At 37.0% G+C, this 22,465-nt stretch overlaps 1 protein-coding gene across 4 annotated transcripts in view; it reads right to left on the reverse strand.

The window, feature by feature from the left end:
* Positions 1–263: 263 nt before the first annotated feature.
* The window catches only part of CENPC (centromere protein C), an 81,435-nt gene continuing 59,233 nt past the window's right edge, over positions 264–22,465 (reverse strand). For 2 of the 4 annotated variants that reach the window (XM_049630550.1, XM_049630549.1), the window contains 6 exons: positions 20,233–20,337; positions 12,369–12,497; positions 10,391–10,486; positions 8,568–8,722; positions 1,638–1,728; positions 264–482 (listed from right to left, as the gene is read on the reverse strand). In XM_049630550.1, coding sequence (XP_049486507.1) covers positions 412–482; positions 1,638–1,728; positions 8,568–8,722; positions 10,391–10,486; positions 12,369–12,497; positions 20,233–20,337 — 647 coding nt within the window. In that variant the 3' untranslated portion in view covers positions 264–411. Of the gene's footprint in view, positions 483–1,637; positions 1,729–8,567; positions 8,723–10,390; positions 10,487–12,348; positions 12,498–20,232; positions 20,338–22,465 lie in introns of those variants that run through there. The other 2 variants (XM_049630551.1, XM_049630552.1) reach the window with 2 other exon arrangements.

Here is a 22,465-nt window from a genome sequence, read left to right on the forward strand (position 1 = left end):
ATACCACAGTTCCTATTACTGGATTCGTCACTTAACACTAACATTTGGAAAAGATTTTTAAATGAATGAATATATTAATCAAATCTCTTCTAAAATAGGTATGTCCTATATTTCACCATGAGAGCAGTGATTTTGGTATTCTTTTCATGTTATTAAAATACTATGAGTGTGGGTATCAATACAGGCCTATGGGGTACATTTGTGGAAAAAGTAGAAGACACATATGGGAGTTTGAAATGTTTATCAAATAGAAGAACACAAAATTGAATAAAACTTTTATTTTAAAACATCACAAATAATTACAAAGATAAATGTCTCAACTGCACAAACTTTTATACATATATGTGTATATGTGTGTACACACACACACACACACACACACACACACTTATTTAAACTTTGCTTCATCTTTCATCTTTTTATCTGAGTAAAAAGAAGAATACTTTCCTCATTCAGGAGATTTTTGATGTTGTAATAATTACCTAGAAGTAAAGCAGTAAGAAAAAAAAACCCAGTTATTTCCATAGAAATCACTTCCTTTTGATTAAATGTTTAGCTATCACTAAGGCAGTTAAAAACTATATACTACCAATTTTTTTTGAAGATAAATTCATCTAAAGTTAAGTCTTATTTAATTCCATGAACTAAAAAAATCCAAGAGTTAACCATCACCTGTAATCCAGATAAGGTTTGAAAAAGTGAAAATTTTACATCATTCTGATCATTCTAAATGCAAAGATGAATCAGACAAGGGTGAAGGAAGAGGAAATTTTTCTCTGAATTCAACTGTTATTAGTTCATTGAAACTGCTGTAGATTCCCCTAAACCAGATATATGCATATAAAAGTAATTATAAAAGGTAAAATAGAATCTCAAAGTTTAAAAAGAGCAAATGCTTCTCTTAATTATAAATAACAACAGAAGTAAAATAGAGAATAGCCACACATATAAGGCAGGTTTATAGCAGTGAGTACAATACTGTGACACACTGTGACTTTCTATATATTAGAAGTTGATACATATTAGGATTAACTGAGTTATAATAAATAAAGTGTTCACAACAGTGCTGGTACATACTAAAGACTGTATAAACACTGCTACTATTACTGTCTCCTTTCATTAGAACGTAAGCTCCATGAGGACAGGGATTTTTCCCTATTTGGTTCACTTATGTATCCCACTCTTAAGAGCAATGTTTGAGAGACTTTCAGTCACCTTCATTGAATGATGAATAAACAAAAGAACAAATTAAAAGTCCTCTTTCCAAAGGCTTGTGCTCTTCAACAGCTAATGAAACACACTATTCTGTATGCTTAAAATAACCTACTAAAAATTGTTTGACTACATAATGTCTGAGAGATAATACAGGAGAAATAATTTTCCTCCTACATTGGACACAACATATCTTCTAACTAAATATTTTTACCTTTAGTAACAAACAACTCCTGTTCAATTTTCAGGTAACCAAATACTAACATACTTACCTAATGATAAAATTAAAATATGTATCAAACTTCTCTGGCATCAGTCACACAACAGTTTCATTTTGACCACTGTGGCTTCCATTTGCATGGTGCTCATGAGCAACTATATAAATATTTAACTATATGAAAGAAAATGTATTTAATTATTCTTACCTGAAGGAACATAGAATGAATCCCCAGTTGTTATTATATAAGGTGTTTCATGTAAGGTACATAAAAGGTCACCAAAGTTAACATAAAAAACCTGTAAAATTAAAAATCAAAATTTCATTTCAAATTGAACCACCACAACTCACTCACTGTAATGAAACTTAAAGGAAACATTTCCTTTAAGAAAGAGCAGAAAAATGGCCCTCCAAAGATGTCCACACTCTCATCTTCAGAACTTGTTTTGTTACATGGCAAAAGGGACCTTGAGATGGGGAGATAAATAAGCCTGGATTAGGGGCGCCTGGGTGGCTCAGTCGGTTAAGCATCCGACTTCGGCTCAGGTCATGATCTCATGGTCCGTGGGTTCGAGCCCCGCGTCGGGCTCTGTGCTGACAGCTCAGAGCCTGGAGCCTGTTTCGGATTCTGTGTCTCCCTCTCTCTGTGACCCTCCCCCATTCATGCTCTGTCTCTCTCTGTCTCAAAAATAAATAAACGTTAAAACAAATATATATATCTTCTAAAAAAATAAAATAAGCCTGGATTATCTAGTTGGGCCCATTCTAATCACACAAACCTCTTAAAAGTGGAGAATTGCTTCTGCTGGAAGCAGAAGAGAGATGAAGGAGAGGAAAAGACAGAGAAATTCAAAGCATGTTAAAGACACAGACTGCTGGCACTGAAGATAAGAGGGCCATGAGCCAAGAAACAGAAGCTACTTCTAGAAGCTAAGAATGACATTCTGACCAAGAGCCAGCAAGGAAATGGGAGCCTCAGTCCTACAACCATGTGGAACTGATTTCTGCCAACAACCTGAACGAACCTGAAAGCAAATTCATCCTAAGAGCCTCCAGAAAAGAATACAGGGCTCCCAACATCTTAATTCCAGCCTTGTGATACTCTAAACGGAATACTCAGCCAAGCTCACCAAAATTCTAACCTATAGGGGCGCCCAGGTGGCTCAGTTGGTTGAGCTTCTGACTCTTGATCTTGGCTCAGATTATGGTCTCACAGTTTGTGGGTTTTGAGCCCCATGTCTGGCTCTGCACTGTCAGCACAGAGCCTGCTTAGGATTTTCTCCCCCGTTCTCTCTCTCAAAATAAATAAACATTTAAAAATAGAAGAATTCTAACCTATATAACCTATATAACTATGAGATAATAAATGGGTGTTGTTTTAAGCCACTGGAACTATACTAATTTGTTAAAACAGCAATAGAAAATTAACATGGGAAGAAATTTCTTTTGTTCTTATTTTTTACCAGCTTATGAAAATTCAGAACCACTGTAAATAAGATCACTTTAGTATACTAGAAAAACAGCTAGGTTTTATATACACCTCGTTGAAGGTTACATGCTCGGGACATGTAATTCAAACTGGCAAACCAAAGAGAGAGCAAAAACAAACCAAACAAATGATACATTTAAATAAGTATCAACATTAAGAAAGTAAAAGGATAAAACCAACTCTTCAGTCGTACAGGCTTCCATATTCAAACATGGCAATTTTTATATTTATGTATACGTAGCATCCTGGCAATGATCTGTTTTTTGGCAACTAAAACAACATAAAGCCTTCAAACAATGAGATTCAGATTTTGAGATTTAGCAATCAAAAACATTCTGAGAATTATTCCTCCTCTTCCTCCTCCTTTTTTTTCTTAACTCTTTGTAAAATGAGCCTAAAATACCAGAAAAATAGCAGCTAGCACTTATTTAGCACTTACTCCTTGCCAGCCACTGTTCTGATCACTTAATTTATATTCATTTAATGTATGTACTTGCCAGTGAGACAGGTACTATTTTAATAGCTTTATACAAATGAAGAAATAGAGGCAACAGAGGGGTGTAATTTCCCAAGTTCACAATGTAAATGGCAGAGCCGAGTTTGAACTCAGGCACTTTGATTCCAGAATGCATGCTCTTAATATGATATACTAACTCCCTAAATGGGAAAAAAGCTCTTGTAATGGTTCCAAAGGTACTTTTATAATTTAATTAAAAAAAAATTTTATTACATCTAAAAAAATTTGTCCCAATTTAAAAAACAAAAGGCAACAAACATACTACCCAGAATGTCAAGCATATATTTCTAGGTGGTTTTTTTTTTTCCTTACCTATTCAGTTTGGCTCTCTAAGCACAACTCCTCATTTCTGTCATTTTATTAAGAAGTCTTTTGAAATACACAAAAATAGAATGTTGAACTACCATGAGTATCTAACACCAACAACCTTCCCTGTTCAGTCTCTTTACTTCCCCCATTCCATATTATTTTGCAATAATACCCCAGCATCATAAACCCATCTATAAATATTTCAGCGTGTACTAAAAAATCAAGGTGCTTTTTTATTTTATGTATTTTTTAAAGTCTTGTTTATTTTTTTCAGTAATCCCCACATTCAAAGTAGGGCTCAAACTCACAACCCTGATATTAAGAGTTGCAGCCTCTGCCAACTAAGCCAGCCAGGTACACCTCAAGGTGCTTTTTTAAAAACACGACTACAACAGCATTATCACACCTAAACATGAATATTTAATATCACATACCCAGTCTGTATTACAATTTCCAATTGTCTCTTAAATGTGTTTTGAAGAGTTTACTTATCCTTTTAAATCACTTAAATCACTATAGTGGCTCTCAATTTGGGGATGATTTCTCAATTTCAGGACACAACAGGCAATATTTGGGAACATTTCTGTTTCTTACAATTAGAGAAGTACTACTAGAGTCTATTTGGTAGAGGCCAGGGATGCTTCTTCTTTTTTTTTTTTTTTTTTTTTTCAATGTTTTTTATTTATTTTTGGGACAGAGAGAGACAGAGCATGAACGGGGGAGGGGCAGAGAGAGAGGGAGACACAGAATCGGAAACAGGCTCCAGGCTCTGAGCCATCAGCCCAGAGCCCGACGCGGGGCTCGAACTCACGGACCGCGAGATCATGACCTGGCTGAAGTAGGAGGCTTAACCGACTGCGCCACCCAGGCGCCCCACCAGGGATGCTTCTAAACATCCCACAGTGCACAGAAAGCCCCTACAACAAATAATTATCTGGTCTAAAATGTCAATAGTGCCAGGGTTGAGAAACCCTGATCTATAGGTTCTACTTGGTTCTTTTTTATTTCTTGCAATGTATTTATTAAAGAAATCGAGCAGCAAAGTTTGTTGTAAAAACCTCTGCACAGCTGAATTTTGCTCATTACACTCCGAGGGGGTCATTTGAAAGGTCATCTATTCTTTATTTCCTATACTGGTAGTTGGATCAAATTCAGGTATTTTTGTTGTTGTTGTTAATTTTTTTTAAGGGGATGGAAGAGACAAGACTATTTCATACATATTGCTGTATTCTTCCATGAGGAGGCACATAATGTCTGGCTGTCCTTTTTTTCAGATGTTAGCAGAGACTGATGCTCCATATCTAGATAGATCCAACAGTTTCTCAGGGGTTGCAAAATGGTAATATTTCATTCTAACACTTCTTCCTCATGTATTAATTGGAATATTTCTAAGAGAACAAATTTTGCCTCATATCTATTTGGTTACATAATAGTACGGTTTATATGAAAAGGGCAGAATAAATGTTTGATTCTTTCCATTTACCATATTTGTTGTCAAAATGAGTTAGCTTCCTAGAATTCTCCAACAATGGTGAATTAGTTTTTCTTTTTGTAGCTGTCTTTAAAATTCATGAATTTAGATATAACAGATGTGTATCAATTCACTTAAGTTATTTTTATTGATACTCAAGCTTTCACATCTTTGTCCAATGAAAGCATCTTCAAGTTGGATCCTGTGACCTTATGACCCAATTCTAATGGTCTTTGGTAAGTCTGCCCATAGGTATGACCAAAATATTTCAAGCTCAGCCCCAGGCCTGCATTCAGACATTTCTCTAAGGAACTCTGGTTCCCTTAAGTGTGTTGCTCTCACTTTTCTGTTTTTCAGTTCTGGAACATTTATTGTCTAATTTTTCAAATATTTCTACCCTTCACTCATTTGTGCTTTTATCTCTCTTCTATTTTTTTTTTCTGTTCCCCACATCGCTTCACTTTTATATTTTCCATTTCTTAATCTCTTCTTGTCTTCTGGGAGAGCTCCACAACCAACTCCTATAGTTAATCTGTTAATTCTTCTGTGGTTTGATTTTAACAAATCTACTACTGCTATCATGTCCCTCTCATAGAGATTCTTTAACATTGAGTCTGAAGGAAAGAGTTAATGCCCTATGCTGGTTTTCCATCTGGTCCCGTTTGTTTCTCAAAAGCATATATTGAAAAGCACGCTTCATGTTTTGAGCACCTGGGTGGCTCAGTTTGTTAGCCAACTCTCAATTTCAGCTCAGGTCATGATCTCACAGCTCGTAAGATCGAGCCCCGCATTGGGCTCTGAGCTGACTGTGCTGAGCCTGCTTGACATTCTCTCCCTCTCTCAAAAATAAATAAACTTGGGGCGCCTGGGTGGCTCAGTCGGTTAAGCGGCCGACTTCGGCTCAGGTCATGATCTCGCGGTCCGTGAGTTCGAGCCCCACGTCGGGCTCTGTGCTGACAGCTCAGAGCCTGGAGCCTGTTTCGGATTCTGTGTCTCCCTCTCTCTGACCCTCCCCCCATTCATGCTCTGTCTCTCTCTCTGTCTCAAAAAATAAATAAACGTTAAAAAAATAAAAATAAAAATAAACTTAAAAAAATTAAAAAAAATAAAAGTGTGCTTCATGTTTAAACAAAAAATGTAAAACTATTCTCCTTGTTATCAAGAAAAAAAAACTAACTCATTTTCATTAAAAACCGTTAAAGACAATATTTCAAAAGAAATAAAAATCAACTATAATAACCTAATAACATGTTATTTTTCTACAGTTCCTTCAATTTCATTTTTAAATTCTAGTCACAGTAAAATAGGGAACTCTCTATTTTATAAAAATTTGCTTAAATATTTATCCTAAAGGTCTTCTTATATGGCTATTCTTTAAAATAATATGTCTAAACTGATATAAAAATACTTAGTAGAGTACATGGAACATCTAAGTGGTATATAACTGCTTAGTATCATATAATGGTTTATCTTATTAGGTCAAAATATAAAATATAACCATTTCTTCCTGCAGGACATTTCAACTGTGTCTAATTTTTGCAATTACTATCAATGTTACAATAAATACCTACATATGTCCAGCTTCCCTAACCTTTAAATTATGTTCTTAGGAAAATATTCTGAAATGAGATTCATAGGTCAAAGAATACAATTATCTTTCCAATAATTTCTACTAGTTCAGTAAATATAAAATATCCACGTTTCTAACGTGGATTCCTTTGAATAGTGGCCAGGTTAAATACTTACAAAACATTCACTACTCAAATTTTCTTTTGTATAATAATGGCATTACAATTTAATGGGTAAGTGCTATTATTTCAATGATAGTATTGCACAATGCTTATCTAATTAATTGTTCTTTAACGATTATACAGGAATTATTACTTCAGTTAAATGCGTTACTTTTACTCCTTTAATAGCACCTGAAGATCAGTAACATTTTAAGATTGGCTTAAAGTATATCTTAAAGTATTTTAAATCTGGGGCGCCTAGGTGGCTCAGTTGGTTAAACGTCCAACTTTTGGTTTCGGGTCAGGTCATGATGTCACGGTTTGTGAGTTTGAGCCCTTTATCAGGCTTTGTGCTGACTGCTTGGGATTCTCTGTCTCCCTCTCTCTCTCTCTGCCCTCCCCCACTCATGAGCACATGCGTGTGCTCTCTCAAAATAAGTAAATAAATAAATTTTAAAAAAAATTAAAGCATTTTATTTTTTTTTTATTTTTATTTTTTTTTTTAAAAAAAAATTTTTTTTTTCAACGTTTATTTATTTTTGGGACAGAGAGAGACAGAGCATGAACGGGGGAGGGACAGAGAGAGAGGGAGACACAGAATCGGAAACAGGCTCCAGGCTCTGAGCCATCAGCCCAGAGCCTGACGCGGGGCTCGAACTCACGGACCGTGAGATCGTGACCTGGCTGAAGTCGGACGCTTAACCGACTGCGCCACCCAGGCGCCCCAAAAAATTAAAGCATTTTAAATCTGGATTCTACTTACACTAATGTAATAATGAATTACTCTTTTACTCTCATGTGTAACTTCTTTCCTTGTCTCAAATTGCCCTTCTTTGTTAATACAAATTCAAGGGCCCGCATGTTCTTTCTTTTTTCCCTTCTTGAGTTTACTTCAATTTTGTCAGTAAAAATAATTGTTTTGAACACAATACTCTACTAACCCATGATACCACAAGTTCCTGAAACGCTACTTACTGAAAAATGTGCCTCAGACATAACGTTTTTTAAATGTCAGTAAAATACTACTATTCTTAAAATTTGGTGATTTTCAAATTCTGTAATTTTCAAATTCAAAATGTGCAAATATATGTATCTCACATCAGTGGTGTAGGGGTGTGTATCTCCAATAAGAGACAGAGGCAGAGACTGACTCACCTTGCCATCTCATTATAATTCAGCCAGTAATACTGCCATATACAGTAATACATTATTTAGTACTTACTGAAGTAACTAGCTTCTAGTCCTCCGTCTACTGCTAATTACATGATTCTGAAGAAGACTTTTAAAACCTCATTGTTGCTAAACTACATGATCTGAGAAACGAGATTTAGGCTTAATTTTCACTGGCTTTACTGATTTGTCTGCAAACCTAGATATATTCTAGGATTCTTTTAAGTAAAGAAACGTCGGAATTTTTGAAGTTTGAAGTTACAGTGCTATGTACAGAATAAGTACTTTTAAATAACCACTGGTTGACCAACTCTAAAAAGACTTAACAAATAAAAAAAATTCTCATGCACTATAGTAATTTCATTTCTGAGAAAACAGTATTTTTAATGCCTCATCAAGTCCAATAAATGAGAGTTATACCCAAACATAAATATATGGAGAAATACACTTACCAATATATCTGAGCCAACATGCTGTTTTCCCTTTTCTTGATGTGGTCCTAATATCAATTTTCCCATCGAAAAAATGGGTGTATCCAGTGTTTTATATACTTTCAATTCACCATGCTCAACAAAAAACTGATATGTATCTCGTGGCCTTAAAAGATCTAAGGGAAAAACACTACTATAAATATAAAGCAATAGCAATAATAATGATCAATGATAGAACATATACACACATGTATACAACAGAGTTATTTCTAGATATAAACCTCATTTACTCGAGCTAAATAAAATGGTAGAGGTAGAATTTTGTCTGCCTTATAAGCTGTGTGACCAGGCAAGTTATTTCTCACCCTGTGCCTGCTTCCTTTTCTATAAAATGAGACAATAGTTCATCTATGTTAGAGCTGTGACTATCAAATGAATTAATGTGTATAAGGTATTTAAAACACTGCCTGGCACAAAATAAGCATTAGATAAGCCTTGGATATTAATGATAATAGTGGCAGTATTATTATTATTTCTATTATAGCTCAGAAAACAAAATTAGCTAGGACACAAGGTAGAATTCCATATCTTTAAAAAGTTTAACAAAGCCCACAACTAACAAATGTATCGTCATAACAACAGATTTTGTGCTTGCCTGACTGATAATTAAATAGCAAGATTTCTGTCATGTGAAGCAAGAGTTCTAATAGATGCTCAAAAATAACTACCTCACTCTTCAATTTCCCTTTTACTTATAAACCTTGCCAAATATATAGTTAATATATTCTTTATCATCGGCTTGTTTCCTTGGATTTTTGGTAATGTTGTAATCTCACAGGTTATAGGACATAGAAAATACATAGATGCAAGAAACAGATAAAAAGCAATGAACTCCTGACAAACTCACTACTTTTCGAACCTAAACAGCAAATGTTTTAAGATACTACACTAAACAAAATTTTCTGTACTTCTACCTGTTGCCAAATAAACAATCTGATTATAAAAATAACTGTACTACTTAAGATGTCAAATGGAACTTACTTCACAGCCAAAATTTTAAGTGAAAATACCAATACTACCTCTCTGACTTGACCTATTTGTCCTCTGACTTAGGATAAACAGTCCTCAGTACTTACTGGTACTGTCAAAACAGTTAAAACATCTAAATATTTCCTGTATGTAAATACTGCCTAGTTGCTAAACAGCTGAGTGTCCCCTACTTGCCCTTCTCGCACTATAGCCCCTCCTTTGGAACCAATCATGGTGTCCCAGGCACTGTACTTTTAATGCCTACTAGATACAACAGGAGGCTTCTAGGACCCTGTGCTGACCTTCAACTTAAACCTGGCATTTGTGTGGCAGATCAGTGTCCTTGCTAGTCATCATCCTAAAGGTCTGATATCCCAGGTATTATTTTTGGTATGCATGACCCATAAGGCTGTCTAAATCCTGCCCACAGTCCCTGTCTGGTCTCACAGTAAGGGGGTATCCTGGGATCTACCAGCTAAATTGCAAAAATTACCCATAAAAAGCCCTTGTCCCCATGTGTCCTCTTGATCAAAGAAGACCTACACCCTACCAGGGAGGCAACACTCCTAATGATAGCACTTGTAACCCAGAGTATAAATGCATTGTGTTATGTGCCCTCTAGATGCTGTTTGGTATCAATGCTCCTCCAGAGTAGTCTTCACACAGGCTGCTTATTGGAATTAGATACCCTACTGGACTTTGGCTCTGAAACAGCTGGGAAGAAAAAGAAAAAGTAGATAGGCTAGTCATCCAGCCAGCAGTTTGCCCTTACTAGCTGTTAAATTAAGCATTTTCAGTATCATCTCTAATCTTACCCATGAGAATCACCTCTCTTGTTTCTGGGTCCTTTACCCTTGTTGGTTGCAATGGATCTCCCAAAGGTACATTCAGATTTACCATGAATTTATTCTCTGCAAAAGAAGTATCATTGAAATAGAAACTAGTTAAATAATTCTTCTCAATTAAAAATAAGTCTAGTATGAAATATAGCTACAAACCAAACGCAAAAAAAAAATTGCCAGAGGCATAACACTCTCTTCCAATTTTCCTATTTATAAATGACCACTCTGATAAAGAAAAATTCAAAAACCACAATGATTTAGTATGGAAGCAAACATACTAAATTTATTTTTGTAAGCTTGATGTGACAACTCTTGATACTCTTGCGTCATCAAGAAGTTATATGGCATACTGAATATCCTTTAAGAGAGCTGAAGTATGTAATACACTTCAGAAAAAAATTTATTGAAATATCTATTTCATTTTATTTGTATTGAAGTAGGCTACAACAGAGTTGAACTCATGACCCTGAGATTAAGACCTGAGTTCAAGAGTCAGATGCTTACTGACTGAGCCACCCAGACACCCCTAAAATATCTATTTTAATCATAGTTTGAGCACAGGAAAGGGCAGTTTCAGTGAAAAGCAATTTACTCATGAAGAAATGCTTTATATTATGCCATTAATGATTTTTTTTAAAGAACAAAATCTGCGTTATTTCCAAAATCTTGACAGAAGTGGATGCTAAAAAGTAAATTCAAAATAAAAGAAAAACATGGGGCATTGTGTGACTCTTGATCTCAGGGTTGTGGGTTCAAGCCCCACAATGAGTATAGAGGGAGGGGAGGGGAGGGGAGGGGAGGGGAGGAAATAAAATAAAATAAATAATACAATATTCCAAAACTCATGGAATGCAGCAAAAGCAGATGTTAAGAGTGAAATTTATGGTTATAAATGCTTGTATTAAGAAAATTTCAAATAAACAACTTCACATTACACCACAAGGGACCAGTAAAAGAAAAGACTTAGCTGAAATTTAGTAAAGGAAGGAAAAAAACAAAAATTAAAAATAAATAAATAAATAAATAAATATCAGAAGTAAATAAAATAGAGACCAGATTAAACAATAACATTGAAAGTAACGACAAGTTTTGCGTTTGATTTCTTATCTGGTCCAATCTTGTGGAGTAGTGTGTTAATATTTATGTATTAAATATTTAATATTTACACTGTAGATTCTCTAGCTTTATTTTATTGTTAATCTTCAGTTTTATACCACTATGGTTGGAAAATATACTTGATATGATTTCAGTCTTCTTAAATTTGCAATATTCATCATATTTCTTTTCATGTGATTTTAATAGGGGATTCTTCTGTGTGTACTTGAAGAAAATGTGTATTCTATTTTAAATACATCTTTTAGAACCATGTATTCTGAAGTATGCTTCAAGTAAAAAAGTCGTTAAAAAAAAAACTTTAACTGAGGGTACTCATTTAAAATGAAGCATATCAGAGGGGAGGTGGGAGAGGGGCTTGGTGAAATATGTGAAGGGGATTAAGAGTACACTTATAATGAGCACTGAATAATGATGTATAGAATTGCTGAATCACTATATTGTACACGTGAAACTAATATAATACTATATGTTAACTATACTGGAATTAAACAAAAAACTTAATAGAAAAGAGAGAAGAAAAAAAGTGAATTCACCCTAAACTATTATATCTAAAGGTTTTAGAAATAAATTTCAAAATTTATAAAGAGCTACCTCTCAGAGCACTACTTATTTTTAATGTTTATTTATTTATTTTGAGAGAGAGAGCACAAGCAGGGGAGTGGCAGAGAGAGCAAGAGAAAGAATCCCAAGCAGATTCTGCATTGTCAGCCTTGAGATTATGACCTGAGCAAAATCAAGAGTCAGAGACTGAACTAACTGAGCCACCCAGTTGCCCCACCAGCGTACTATTATTTAAAATAAAATCCAAAAGTTACTTTCAGGAATAAGTTCATACTTCTTTCATCATTATCAAGACAGATCCTTTTCCTATTAGCTAATTTGTTGACTTTTCCAATGTTTCCTTTTGCCTTCCTTTTAGATGGTACTGTGTCTGGGGACAGTATTCCACCAATCACAAATCCTCCTGGAAGTTAACAACAAAAAAGGTAATAAAGTATCATACCTGGGAAAGTAAAAATATTAAAAAAAATTTAAATTAATATAGCGTATTTCCTTTCAGACTACCAGAGGATATACAACTATTCCATTTTACAGCTAGTAACTCAAATAACACAAATACCAACCAACCCCACTTATGTTTCTACTACCCTAAATACAGATGAGCTGATGGAAGATGGGAGAATGATCTCTGTTGCTTGAAATCAACAGTCATCAATGGAAGGTTAAAAAACACACAAAGAGGAGAGATTCAACATGGCGGAGAAATAGGGGGACCCAAAGTTCCCTCATCCCTCAAACACAGCAGTGTTGAGGCCAAAGGACTTTGAACCCCAAGAGTCCAGGCTGCAGAGTGACAGAGATTTCTCCAGGGGCCCGGACAACCTGGCGGGCCATAGAGCTACTTTAACAAACAAATCAAAGCACACCTGGTACAGGGTCCAAAACAACACTAAAAGTAGGGAGATAAAGCAATCAGAGTCACAACAACAGAGAGCAAGTAACACACTCCAAAAAACACCTCCTGAAGGGCCAGGCCCTGGACAGTGTATGACCCCTCTTTAATATAGTAGTGCTCACAGATGCAGGACATATAACAAGCTTTTAAAACACATAAGGTACAGAAAACTAGCCAAAACGACAAAACGGAAGAATTTTCCTCAAAAGAAATTCCAGGAAGTAGCAATAGCTAAGGAATTGATCAAAACAGATATAAACAATATAACTGAACAAGAATTTAGAGTAAGTCATAAGATTAATCGCTGGTCTTGAAAAAAGCATAGAAGACAGCAGAGAATCTACTGCTGCATAGATCAAGTAACTAAAAAATAGTCATGAATTAAAAAATGCTGTAAATGAGGTTCAAAATAAAATAGAGGCGGTGACAGTGAGGATTGAAAAGGCAGAGGGGAGAATAAGTAAAATAGAAGATAAAATTATAGAAAAAGATGAAGCTGGAGTTGACTCTAGAAGATGGTGGTGTAGGAGGACACTGGGCTCACCACGTCCTGAGCGCTTAGATTCCACCCACATCTGCCTAAATAACCCAGAAAACTGCCAGAAGACTAGCACAACACTCTCCAGAGCCAAGCGTAGACAAGTGGCCCATGGAAGAGCAGAGAGGCGATGCGCGCTACACGTACTGGTGGGAAGGAGCTGGGCGGTGGAGGGGCAGCCTGCCTGCCAAGGCAGAGCCCCCGAAGTCTGGCTTGCAAAAGTGGAGGGGCCGGACTGTGTGAGTTCTGAGAGCCAGCGGGACTTAACATCTGGAATGTTATAAGCCAACAGCTCTGCTTGGAGAGCAGGAGGATGACAGGACACCGGGAGGGAGAGGTGTTGAGCCCTGGAAGACAGAGCTCAGTTCAGCAGGGAACAAAGGCGCTGGCAAGCACCATCTCCCTCTCCCATCCCCCAGCCGAAATCCCAAAGGGAACCAGTTCCCCTCACCGAACTTGCTTGCACCGCACAAACACCCAATGCTGTGGTTCTGTGGATCCATCCTTCCCACGGGTCTGCCTCCCTCCTGGTGCTACAGGCCCCTCCCATAGGGGACCACCGATGGCAAAGGGAGCTAAGCCTGCCCCTCCCACCACTGTGCATCTTGTGGATCCACCCCGGCTAATAGACCAGATCCCGTCGAAGCAGCACCACAAGCCTGGCATGTGCAAGTAGCCCAGACAGGGGCCACACCACTCCACAGTGAGTCCTACCCCTGGGAGAGGAGAAAATAAGGTACACACCAGTCTGATTGTGGCCCCAGCAGTGTGCTGGGGCAGACATCAGGTCTGACTGCGGCTCTGCCCACCAACACAAGTTACCTGGACAGTACAGGGGAAGTGCTCTGCAGTTTAGAGCCACCCAAGGGACTACCCAAAATGACGAAACAGAAGAATTTTCCTCAAAAGAAACTCCAGGAAGTAGCAACAGCTAACAAAATGATCAGAAACCATTTAAGCAATACAACGGAACAAGAATTTAGAATAATAGTCATAAAATTAATTGCTGTGCTTGAAAAAAGCATAGAGGACAGCAGAGAATCTATTGCTACAGAGATCAAGGGACTAAGAAATAGTCATGAGGAGCTAAAAAATGCTATAAATGAGGTGCAAAATAAAATGGAAGCGACCACAGCTCGGATTGAAGAGGCAGAGGAGAGAACAGGTGAAGTAGTAGATTAAATGATAGAAAAAGAGGAAGCTTAGAAAAAGAGAGATAAAAAAATTCAGGAGTGTGAGGGGAGAATTAGAGAACTAAGTGATGCAATCAAATGGAAAAACATCCATATCATAGGAATTCCAGAAGAAGAAGAGAGAGAAAGGGGCTGAAGGTGTACTTGAACAAATCATAGCTGAGAACTTCCCTGATCAGGGGAAGGAAAAAGGCATTGAAATCCAAGAGGCACAGAGAACTCCCTTCAGACGTGACTTGAATCAATCTTCTGCATGACATACCATAGTGAAACTGGCAAAATACAGGGATAAAGAGAAAATTCTGAAAGCAGCTAGGGATAAACGGGATGTAACTTACAAAGGGAGACCCATAAGACTAGTGGCAGACCTATGTACTGAAACTTGGCAGGCCAGAAAGGAATGGCAGGAAATCTTCAATGTGATGAACAGAAAAAATATTGCAGCCGAGAATTCTTTATCCAGCAAGTCTGTCAGAATAATAGGAGACATAAACGTCTTCCCAAACAAACAAAAACTAAAGGAATTCATCACCACTAAACCAGGCCTACAAGAGATCCTAAGGGGGATTCTGTGAGTGAAATGTTGCAAGGACCACAAAGCACCAGAGACATCACTAGAAGCATGAAACCTACAGACATCACAATGACTCTAAACCCATATCTTTCAATAACAACACTGAATGTAAATGGATTCAATGCTCCAACCAAAAGACACAGGGTATCAGAATGGATAAAAACATAAGACCCATCTATTTGCTGTCTACAAGAGACTCATTTTAGACCTGAGGACACCTTCAGATTGAAAGTGAGGGGATGGAGAACTATCATGCTACTGGAAGTCAAAAGAAAGCTGGAGTAGCCATACTTATATCAGACAAACTAGACTTTAAAGGCTGTAACAAGAGATGAAGAAGGGCATTATATAATAATCACAGGGTCTATCCAGCAGGAAGAGCTAACAATTATAAATGTCTATGCGCTGAATATGGGAGCCTCCAAATATATAAAACAATTACAAACATAAGCAACCTTATTGATAAGAATGTGGTAATTGCAGGGGACTTTAATACTCCACTTACAACATTGGATAAATCATCTAGACACACGGTCAATAAAGAAACAAGGGCCCTGAATGATACATTGGATCAGATGGACTTGACAGATATATTTAGAACTCTGCACCCCAAAGCAACAGAATATACTTTCTTCTTAAGTGTACATGGAACATTCTCCAAGATAGATCACATACTGGGTCACAAAACAGCCTTTCATAAGTATAAAAGAATTGAGATCACACCATGCACACTTTCAGACCACAATGCTATGAAACTTGAAATCAACCACAGGAAAAAGTCTGGAAAACCTCCAAAAGCATGGAGGTTAAAGACCACTCTACTAAAGAATGAATGGGTCAACCAGGCAATTAGAGAAGAAATTAAAAAATATATGGAAACAAACAAAAATGAAAATACAACAATCCAAACGCTTTAGGATGCAGTGAAGGCAGTCCTGAGAGGAAAATACATTGCAATCCAGGCCAATCTCAAGAAACAAGAAAAATCCCAAATACAAAATCTATTAGCACACCAAAAGGAAACAGAAGCAGAGTAGCAAAGACACCTCAAACCCAGCAGAAGAAGAGAAATAATAAAGATCAGAGCAGAAATAAACAATATAGAATCTAAAAAAAACTGTAGAGCAGATCAATGAAACCAAGAGTTGGTTTTTTGAAAAAATAAACAAAATTGATAAATCCCTAGCCAGACTTCTCAAAAAGAAAAGAGAGAGGATCCAAATAGATAAAATCACAAATGAAAATCGACTTACCACAACCAATCTCACAGAAATACAAGCAATTATCAGGAAATACTATGAAAAATTATATGCCAACAAACTGGACAACCTGGAAGAAATGGACAAATTCCTAAGCACACACACACTTCTAAAACTCAAACAGGAAGAAATAGAAAACTTGAACAGACCCATAATCAGCAAAGAAATTGAATCAGTTATCAAAAATCTCCCAACAAATAAGAGACCAGGAGCAGAAGACTTCCCTGGGGATCTATGAGACTTTTAGAGCACAGTTAATACCTATCCTTCTCAAGTTGTTCCAAAAAATAGAAAAGGAAGGAAAGCTTCTGAACTCATTCTATGAAGCCAGCATTACCTTGATTCCCAAACCAGACAGAGACCCCACAAAAAAGGAGAGTTACAGGCCAATATCCCTGATGAACATGAATGCAAAAATTCTCAACAAGATATTAGTAAATCAAATTCAACAGCACATAAAAAGAATCATTCACCATGATCAAGTGGGATTCATTCCTGGACTGCAGGGCTGGTTCAATATTCGCATATCAATCAATGTGATACATCACATTAATAAAATAAAGGATAAGAGCCATATGATCCTGTCAATCGACGCAGAAAAAGCATCTGACAAAATTCATCATCTTTTTTAATAAAAACCCTCAAGAACGTTGGGATAGAAGGAACATACCCAAGCATCATAAACGTCATATAGGAAAAGCCCACCACAGCTAACATCATCCTCGATGGAAAAAAACTGAGAGCTTTCCCCCTGAAATCAGGAACATGACAGGGATGTCCACTCCCACCACTCTTGTTTAACATCGTGTTGGAAGTCTTAGCATCAGCAATCAGACACAAAATGAAATAAAAGGCATCAAAACTGGCAAAGAAGTCAAACTTTCACTTTTTGCAGACAACATGATACTCTGCATGGAAAACCCTCAAGACTTCACCAAAAGGCTACTAGAACTGATACATAAATTCAGCAAAGTCGCAGGATATAACATCAATGTACAGAAATCAGTTGCATTTCTATACACCAATAATAAAATATCAGAAAGAGAAATCAAGAAATGATCCCATTTATAATTGTACCAAGAACCATAAAATACCTAGGAATAAACCTAACCAAAGATGTAAAAGATCTGTATGTTGAAAACTATAGAAAATTTATAAAGGGAATTGAAGAGAACACAAAGAAATGGAAAAACATTCCATGCTCATGGATTGATTAGAAGAACAAATATTGTTAAAATGTCTATCCTAGGGGCGCCTGGGTGGCTCAGTCGGTTGGGCATCCGACTTCGGCTCACGTCATGATCTCACGGTCCCTGAGTTCGAGCCCCGCATCGGGCTCTGGGCTGACAGCTCAGAGCCTGGAGCCTGTTTCGGATTCTGTGTCTCCCTCTCTCTCTGACCCTCCCCTGCTCATGCTCTGTCTCTCTCTGTCTCAAAAATAAATAAAACGTTAAAAAAAAAAATTTAAAAAAAGTGTCTATCTACCCAAAGCTATCTACACATTCAATGCAATCCCAATCAAAATTGTACCGGCATTCTTCTCAAAGCTAGAACAAACAATCCTAAAATTTGTCTGGAACTACAAAAGATCCCGAAGAGCCAAAATAATATTGAAAAAGAAAACCAAAGCATCACAATTCCAGACTTTAGTCTCTACTACAAAGCTGTAATCATCAAGACAGCATGGTATTGGCACAAAAACACACACACAGACCAATGGAATAGAATAAAAACCCAGAATTAGACCCACAAATGTATGGCCAACTAATCTTTGACAAAGCAGGAAAGAGTATCCAATGGAAAAAAGACATCTCTTTAGCAAATGGTGTTGGGAGAACTGGACAGCAACATGCAGAAGAATGAAACTAGACCACTTTCTTACACCATACACAAAAATAAACTCAAAATGGATGAAAGACCTAAATGTGAGACAGGAAACCACCAAAACCCTAGAGGAGAAAGCAAGCAACAACCTCTTTTGACCTCAGCCACAGCAGTTTCTTGCTCAACACATCTCCAAATGTAAGGGAATTAAAAGCAAAATGAACTACTGGGACCACATCAAGATAAAAAGTTTCTGCACTGCAAAGGAAATAATCAACAAAACTAAAAGGCAACTGATGAAATGGGAAAAGATATTTGCAAATGACATATTGGAGAAAGAGTCAGTATCCAAAATCTATAAAGAACTTACAAACTCAACACCTGAAAAGCAAATAATCCAGTGAAGAAATAGGCAGAATACATGAATACACACTTTTCCAAAGAAGACATCCAGATGGCTAACAGACACATGAAAAGATGCTCAACGTCATTCATCATCAGGGAAATACAAATTAAAACCATAGAGATACCACCTCACACCAGTCAGAGTGGCTAAAATGAACAACTCAGGAAACAACAGATGCTGGCGGGATATGGAGAAATGGGAACCCTCTTGCACTGTTGGTGGGAATGCAAACTGGTACAGTCCCTCTGGAAAACAGTGTGGAGGTTCCTCAAAAAATTAAAAACAGAACTACCTACGACCCAGCAATAGCACTACTAGGAATTTACCCAAAGGACAGGAGTGCTGATGCATAGGGGCACTTGTAACCCACTGTTTATAGCAACACTTTCAACAAAGGCAAATTATGGAAACAGCCTAAATGTCCATCAACTGATGAATGGATAAAGAAGATGTGGTTTATATATACAATGGAATACTACTTAGCAATGAGAAAGAATGAAATTATGCCATTTGCAGCAACATGGATGGAACTGGAAGGTGTTATGCTAAGTGAAGTAAATCAGTCAGAGAAAGATATATGTTTTCCACTCATATGTGGAACTTGAGAAACTTAACAGGAGACCATGGGGGAAGGGAAGGGGAAAAAACATAGTTACAAACAGAGACTGAGGAGACAAACTTTAAGAGACTCTTAAATACAGAGAACAATATGAGGGTTGATGAGAGAGTGGGGGAGAGGGTAAAATGGATGATGGACATCGAGGAGGGCACTTGTTGGGATTAGCACTGGATGTTGTATGTAAGTGATGAACCACAAAAAAGAAATCTACCCCAAAAAGCAAGAGCACACTGTACATACTGTATGTTAGCTGTTAGCCAATTTGACAATAAACTATATTTAAAATAAACAAATAAATAAAAAACAAAGAACACAAAGGCCAGCAATGAAATATTTATAATAATCCACATGCCAGCTTAGCTCATTGACTTACATTTACCCATCACAGAAAGGAAATAACTTTTAGAGAACACTCATTGTACTTCCTTGCCCACTCTCTACATTATGTAGAGAAATATGATGAGAAAGTGGGATGAGAACAGTAAAGGGAAATACTTAATGTCTGCCAGTCATAATTTTCTCATATTCTGATCTAGTGACTCATTTTATGCATTTAAAAACCTTGTTTAATAGTATGGAATAATAAAACTCTATAAAGCCACACACTTACCTCAAACTGCTACCAAAGAGAGAAAAAGAAAAGCATCTCTATAGTAATCAGACAAATTTGTACTTGAATCTATTCTTGACTCATTTTTGAAGGATGATGATAAAATGAGGTAATCTGAATAAATATTAAGATAGTGCTTGAAACGTAATATATATAAATAAACTGTGGCTATCCTCATTATTTTTTATTGTCAGATATTAAAGTGTAAATTGGAATTTACCTGATGGCCTTCCATGATAATCTATTCGCTCTCCTCGCCAATATTCCAAAGGTTTCAATCGTGTTCTCTTGGTCCTGCGAACATCTGGTGTGTTGGAAGGCAATACTGTAAAAAAATATTAAACAAAAATGTATACATATAAATGTTTAGTTGTATGGTACTTTGTAGTGGAAAAATTGATATTACCCTATGGAACACTTATGTTTCTAGACAAACCAATAGAAAAACAAAATTTTACAATATATTTGTTAGTAATTAAAGAAATGCCAATGTAACAATAAACTAAAAAATTGGCAAAGATTAAAAAACTTAACACTCAGAGTGAATGATGTTAAAGAAGCACAGAAATAAATACACTGTAGGTGGAGATGTAAACAGATTGAGGATAAATTAGCAATAACTATTATAATAATCTTTGATTCAGAATTTAATTTATAGGAAAAGAGTTTGCAAAAATATTCACAATAAGAGCCAAAGCTAGAGGTGGCCCAAAATGGTGGCATAGGGAAGACCCTCAATTCCCATTCTCATGGACACACTGAACCCACACCTAGATATAGAGCGATTCCTCCTGAAGAACTGAGAGCTGACTGAACAGGTTCTGCTCAAAAAAGGACAGAGGGACACAGAGAGAAAGGAGAGACAACACACAGTAACATCAGAAACCCTACCCTGATACTGTGACCTGCAAAAGGAATGGATGTCACTGAGAAATGCAGATTCACCTGCCCTGAGACACAAAAACAAAAGAAAACAAAACAATACAAAACAATATAAAACAAATAAAACAGTGGTTTAAAGGGTAACTGGACCCAAACTGAAGGAAATTCATTTACTAACCCTACAACATCTGCCAAAAAGTGGTGGAGCTGCCAGAACTCTCTCCAGATCAGAGGTGCTGGCAAGGACCATTGCTTATGTTCTTCCACCTTGATAACACAGATGGGATCAGAATTTGGGTGCTCTAGCTAGTCTGCTAGGGTTGCTAGACAGCCCCAGGACCCTAGCTCCAGCTATCCTCACAGGGTAGCACCCCATCCCTGCACCCTAGCTCCAGTCATCCAACCAAGACAGTGCTGGCATGAAGCACCCAGGGACCCCCTCCATCCTACCCTTGCTCCAGCTCCAGCCATCATGCCAAGGTGACCCCAGCCCAAGCACAGTCCAGGTCCAGCCATCCCACCAGGGCAGCCTCGACATGAAATGCCCCAGAACCCCCAGCCCATGCTCACTCTGGCTCCAGCTGGCCAGGCAAAGATGCCAAGCACACACAGTCTATACAGGTGATATTCCTACACAAGTCCACTTCTTCAAGACCAAGAGAGGAAGCTGTTCTAATTCAGAGAAACAAATAGAACATTAGACAAAATAAGGAGACAGAAAAATATGTTGCAAACGAAAGAGCAAGATAAACCACACCAAAAAAAAAAAAAAAAAAATCTAAAGGAAATAAAAAGGAACAATCCACCTGGGGCACCTGGGTGGCTCAGTTGGTTAAACGTCTGACGTCAGCTCAAGTCAAGATCTCGTGATTCGTGGGTTCAAGCCCCGCATCAGGTTCTGTGCTGACAGCTCAGAGCCTGGAGCCTGCTTCTGATTCTGTGTCTCCCTCTCTCTCTCTCTCTCTGTCCCTCTCCCGCTTGTGCACTCTCTCTCTCAAAAATAAACTTAAATATATATATATGTGTATATATATATATATATATATATATATATGTATCACTATACATTAACCAAAACTAAATAAATAAACAAATATTTTTTAAAAGCGGTAGAAAAAAAAAGCAGTATCAATAAACTGAAACTCTTATAAATAATCATTATAACTTTTAAAATACTTTGGTTGTTACAGTTTATCATAACCATCTATCTGGCTTTCTGTTAGAAGTATTTCTTCCGAATTCTCAAGAGCTAAGTTTTGGAGTCAAACTTACATACTAACTATACCATGAACCAGTTGTGAAATATCACAGAAGCTAATAAAGTCATTCAACCTCTGTAGTTTTTTCCATCTGTCTAATAAGGATAAATAATAGAACCCACCTCATGGAGTTTTGTGAGATATAAATTAATATAATGCTGTAAAATGCCTGATATATAGCAATTCATTAAACAGTAACTATTACTGTTTTTTTCATTCATTCATTCATTACACCCAACACGGGGCTCAAACTCATGACCTCCAGATCAAGAGTCACATGCTCTTCCAACTCAGCCAACCAGGCAACCTTCT

The sequence above is a fragment of the Panthera uncia genome, chromosome B1 (assembly GCF_023721935.1).
Source record: "Panthera uncia isolate 11264 chromosome B1, Puncia_PCG_1.0, whole genome shotgun sequence".
Lineage (NCBI taxonomy): Eukaryota > Metazoa > Chordata > Mammalia > Carnivora > Felidae > Panthera > Panthera uncia.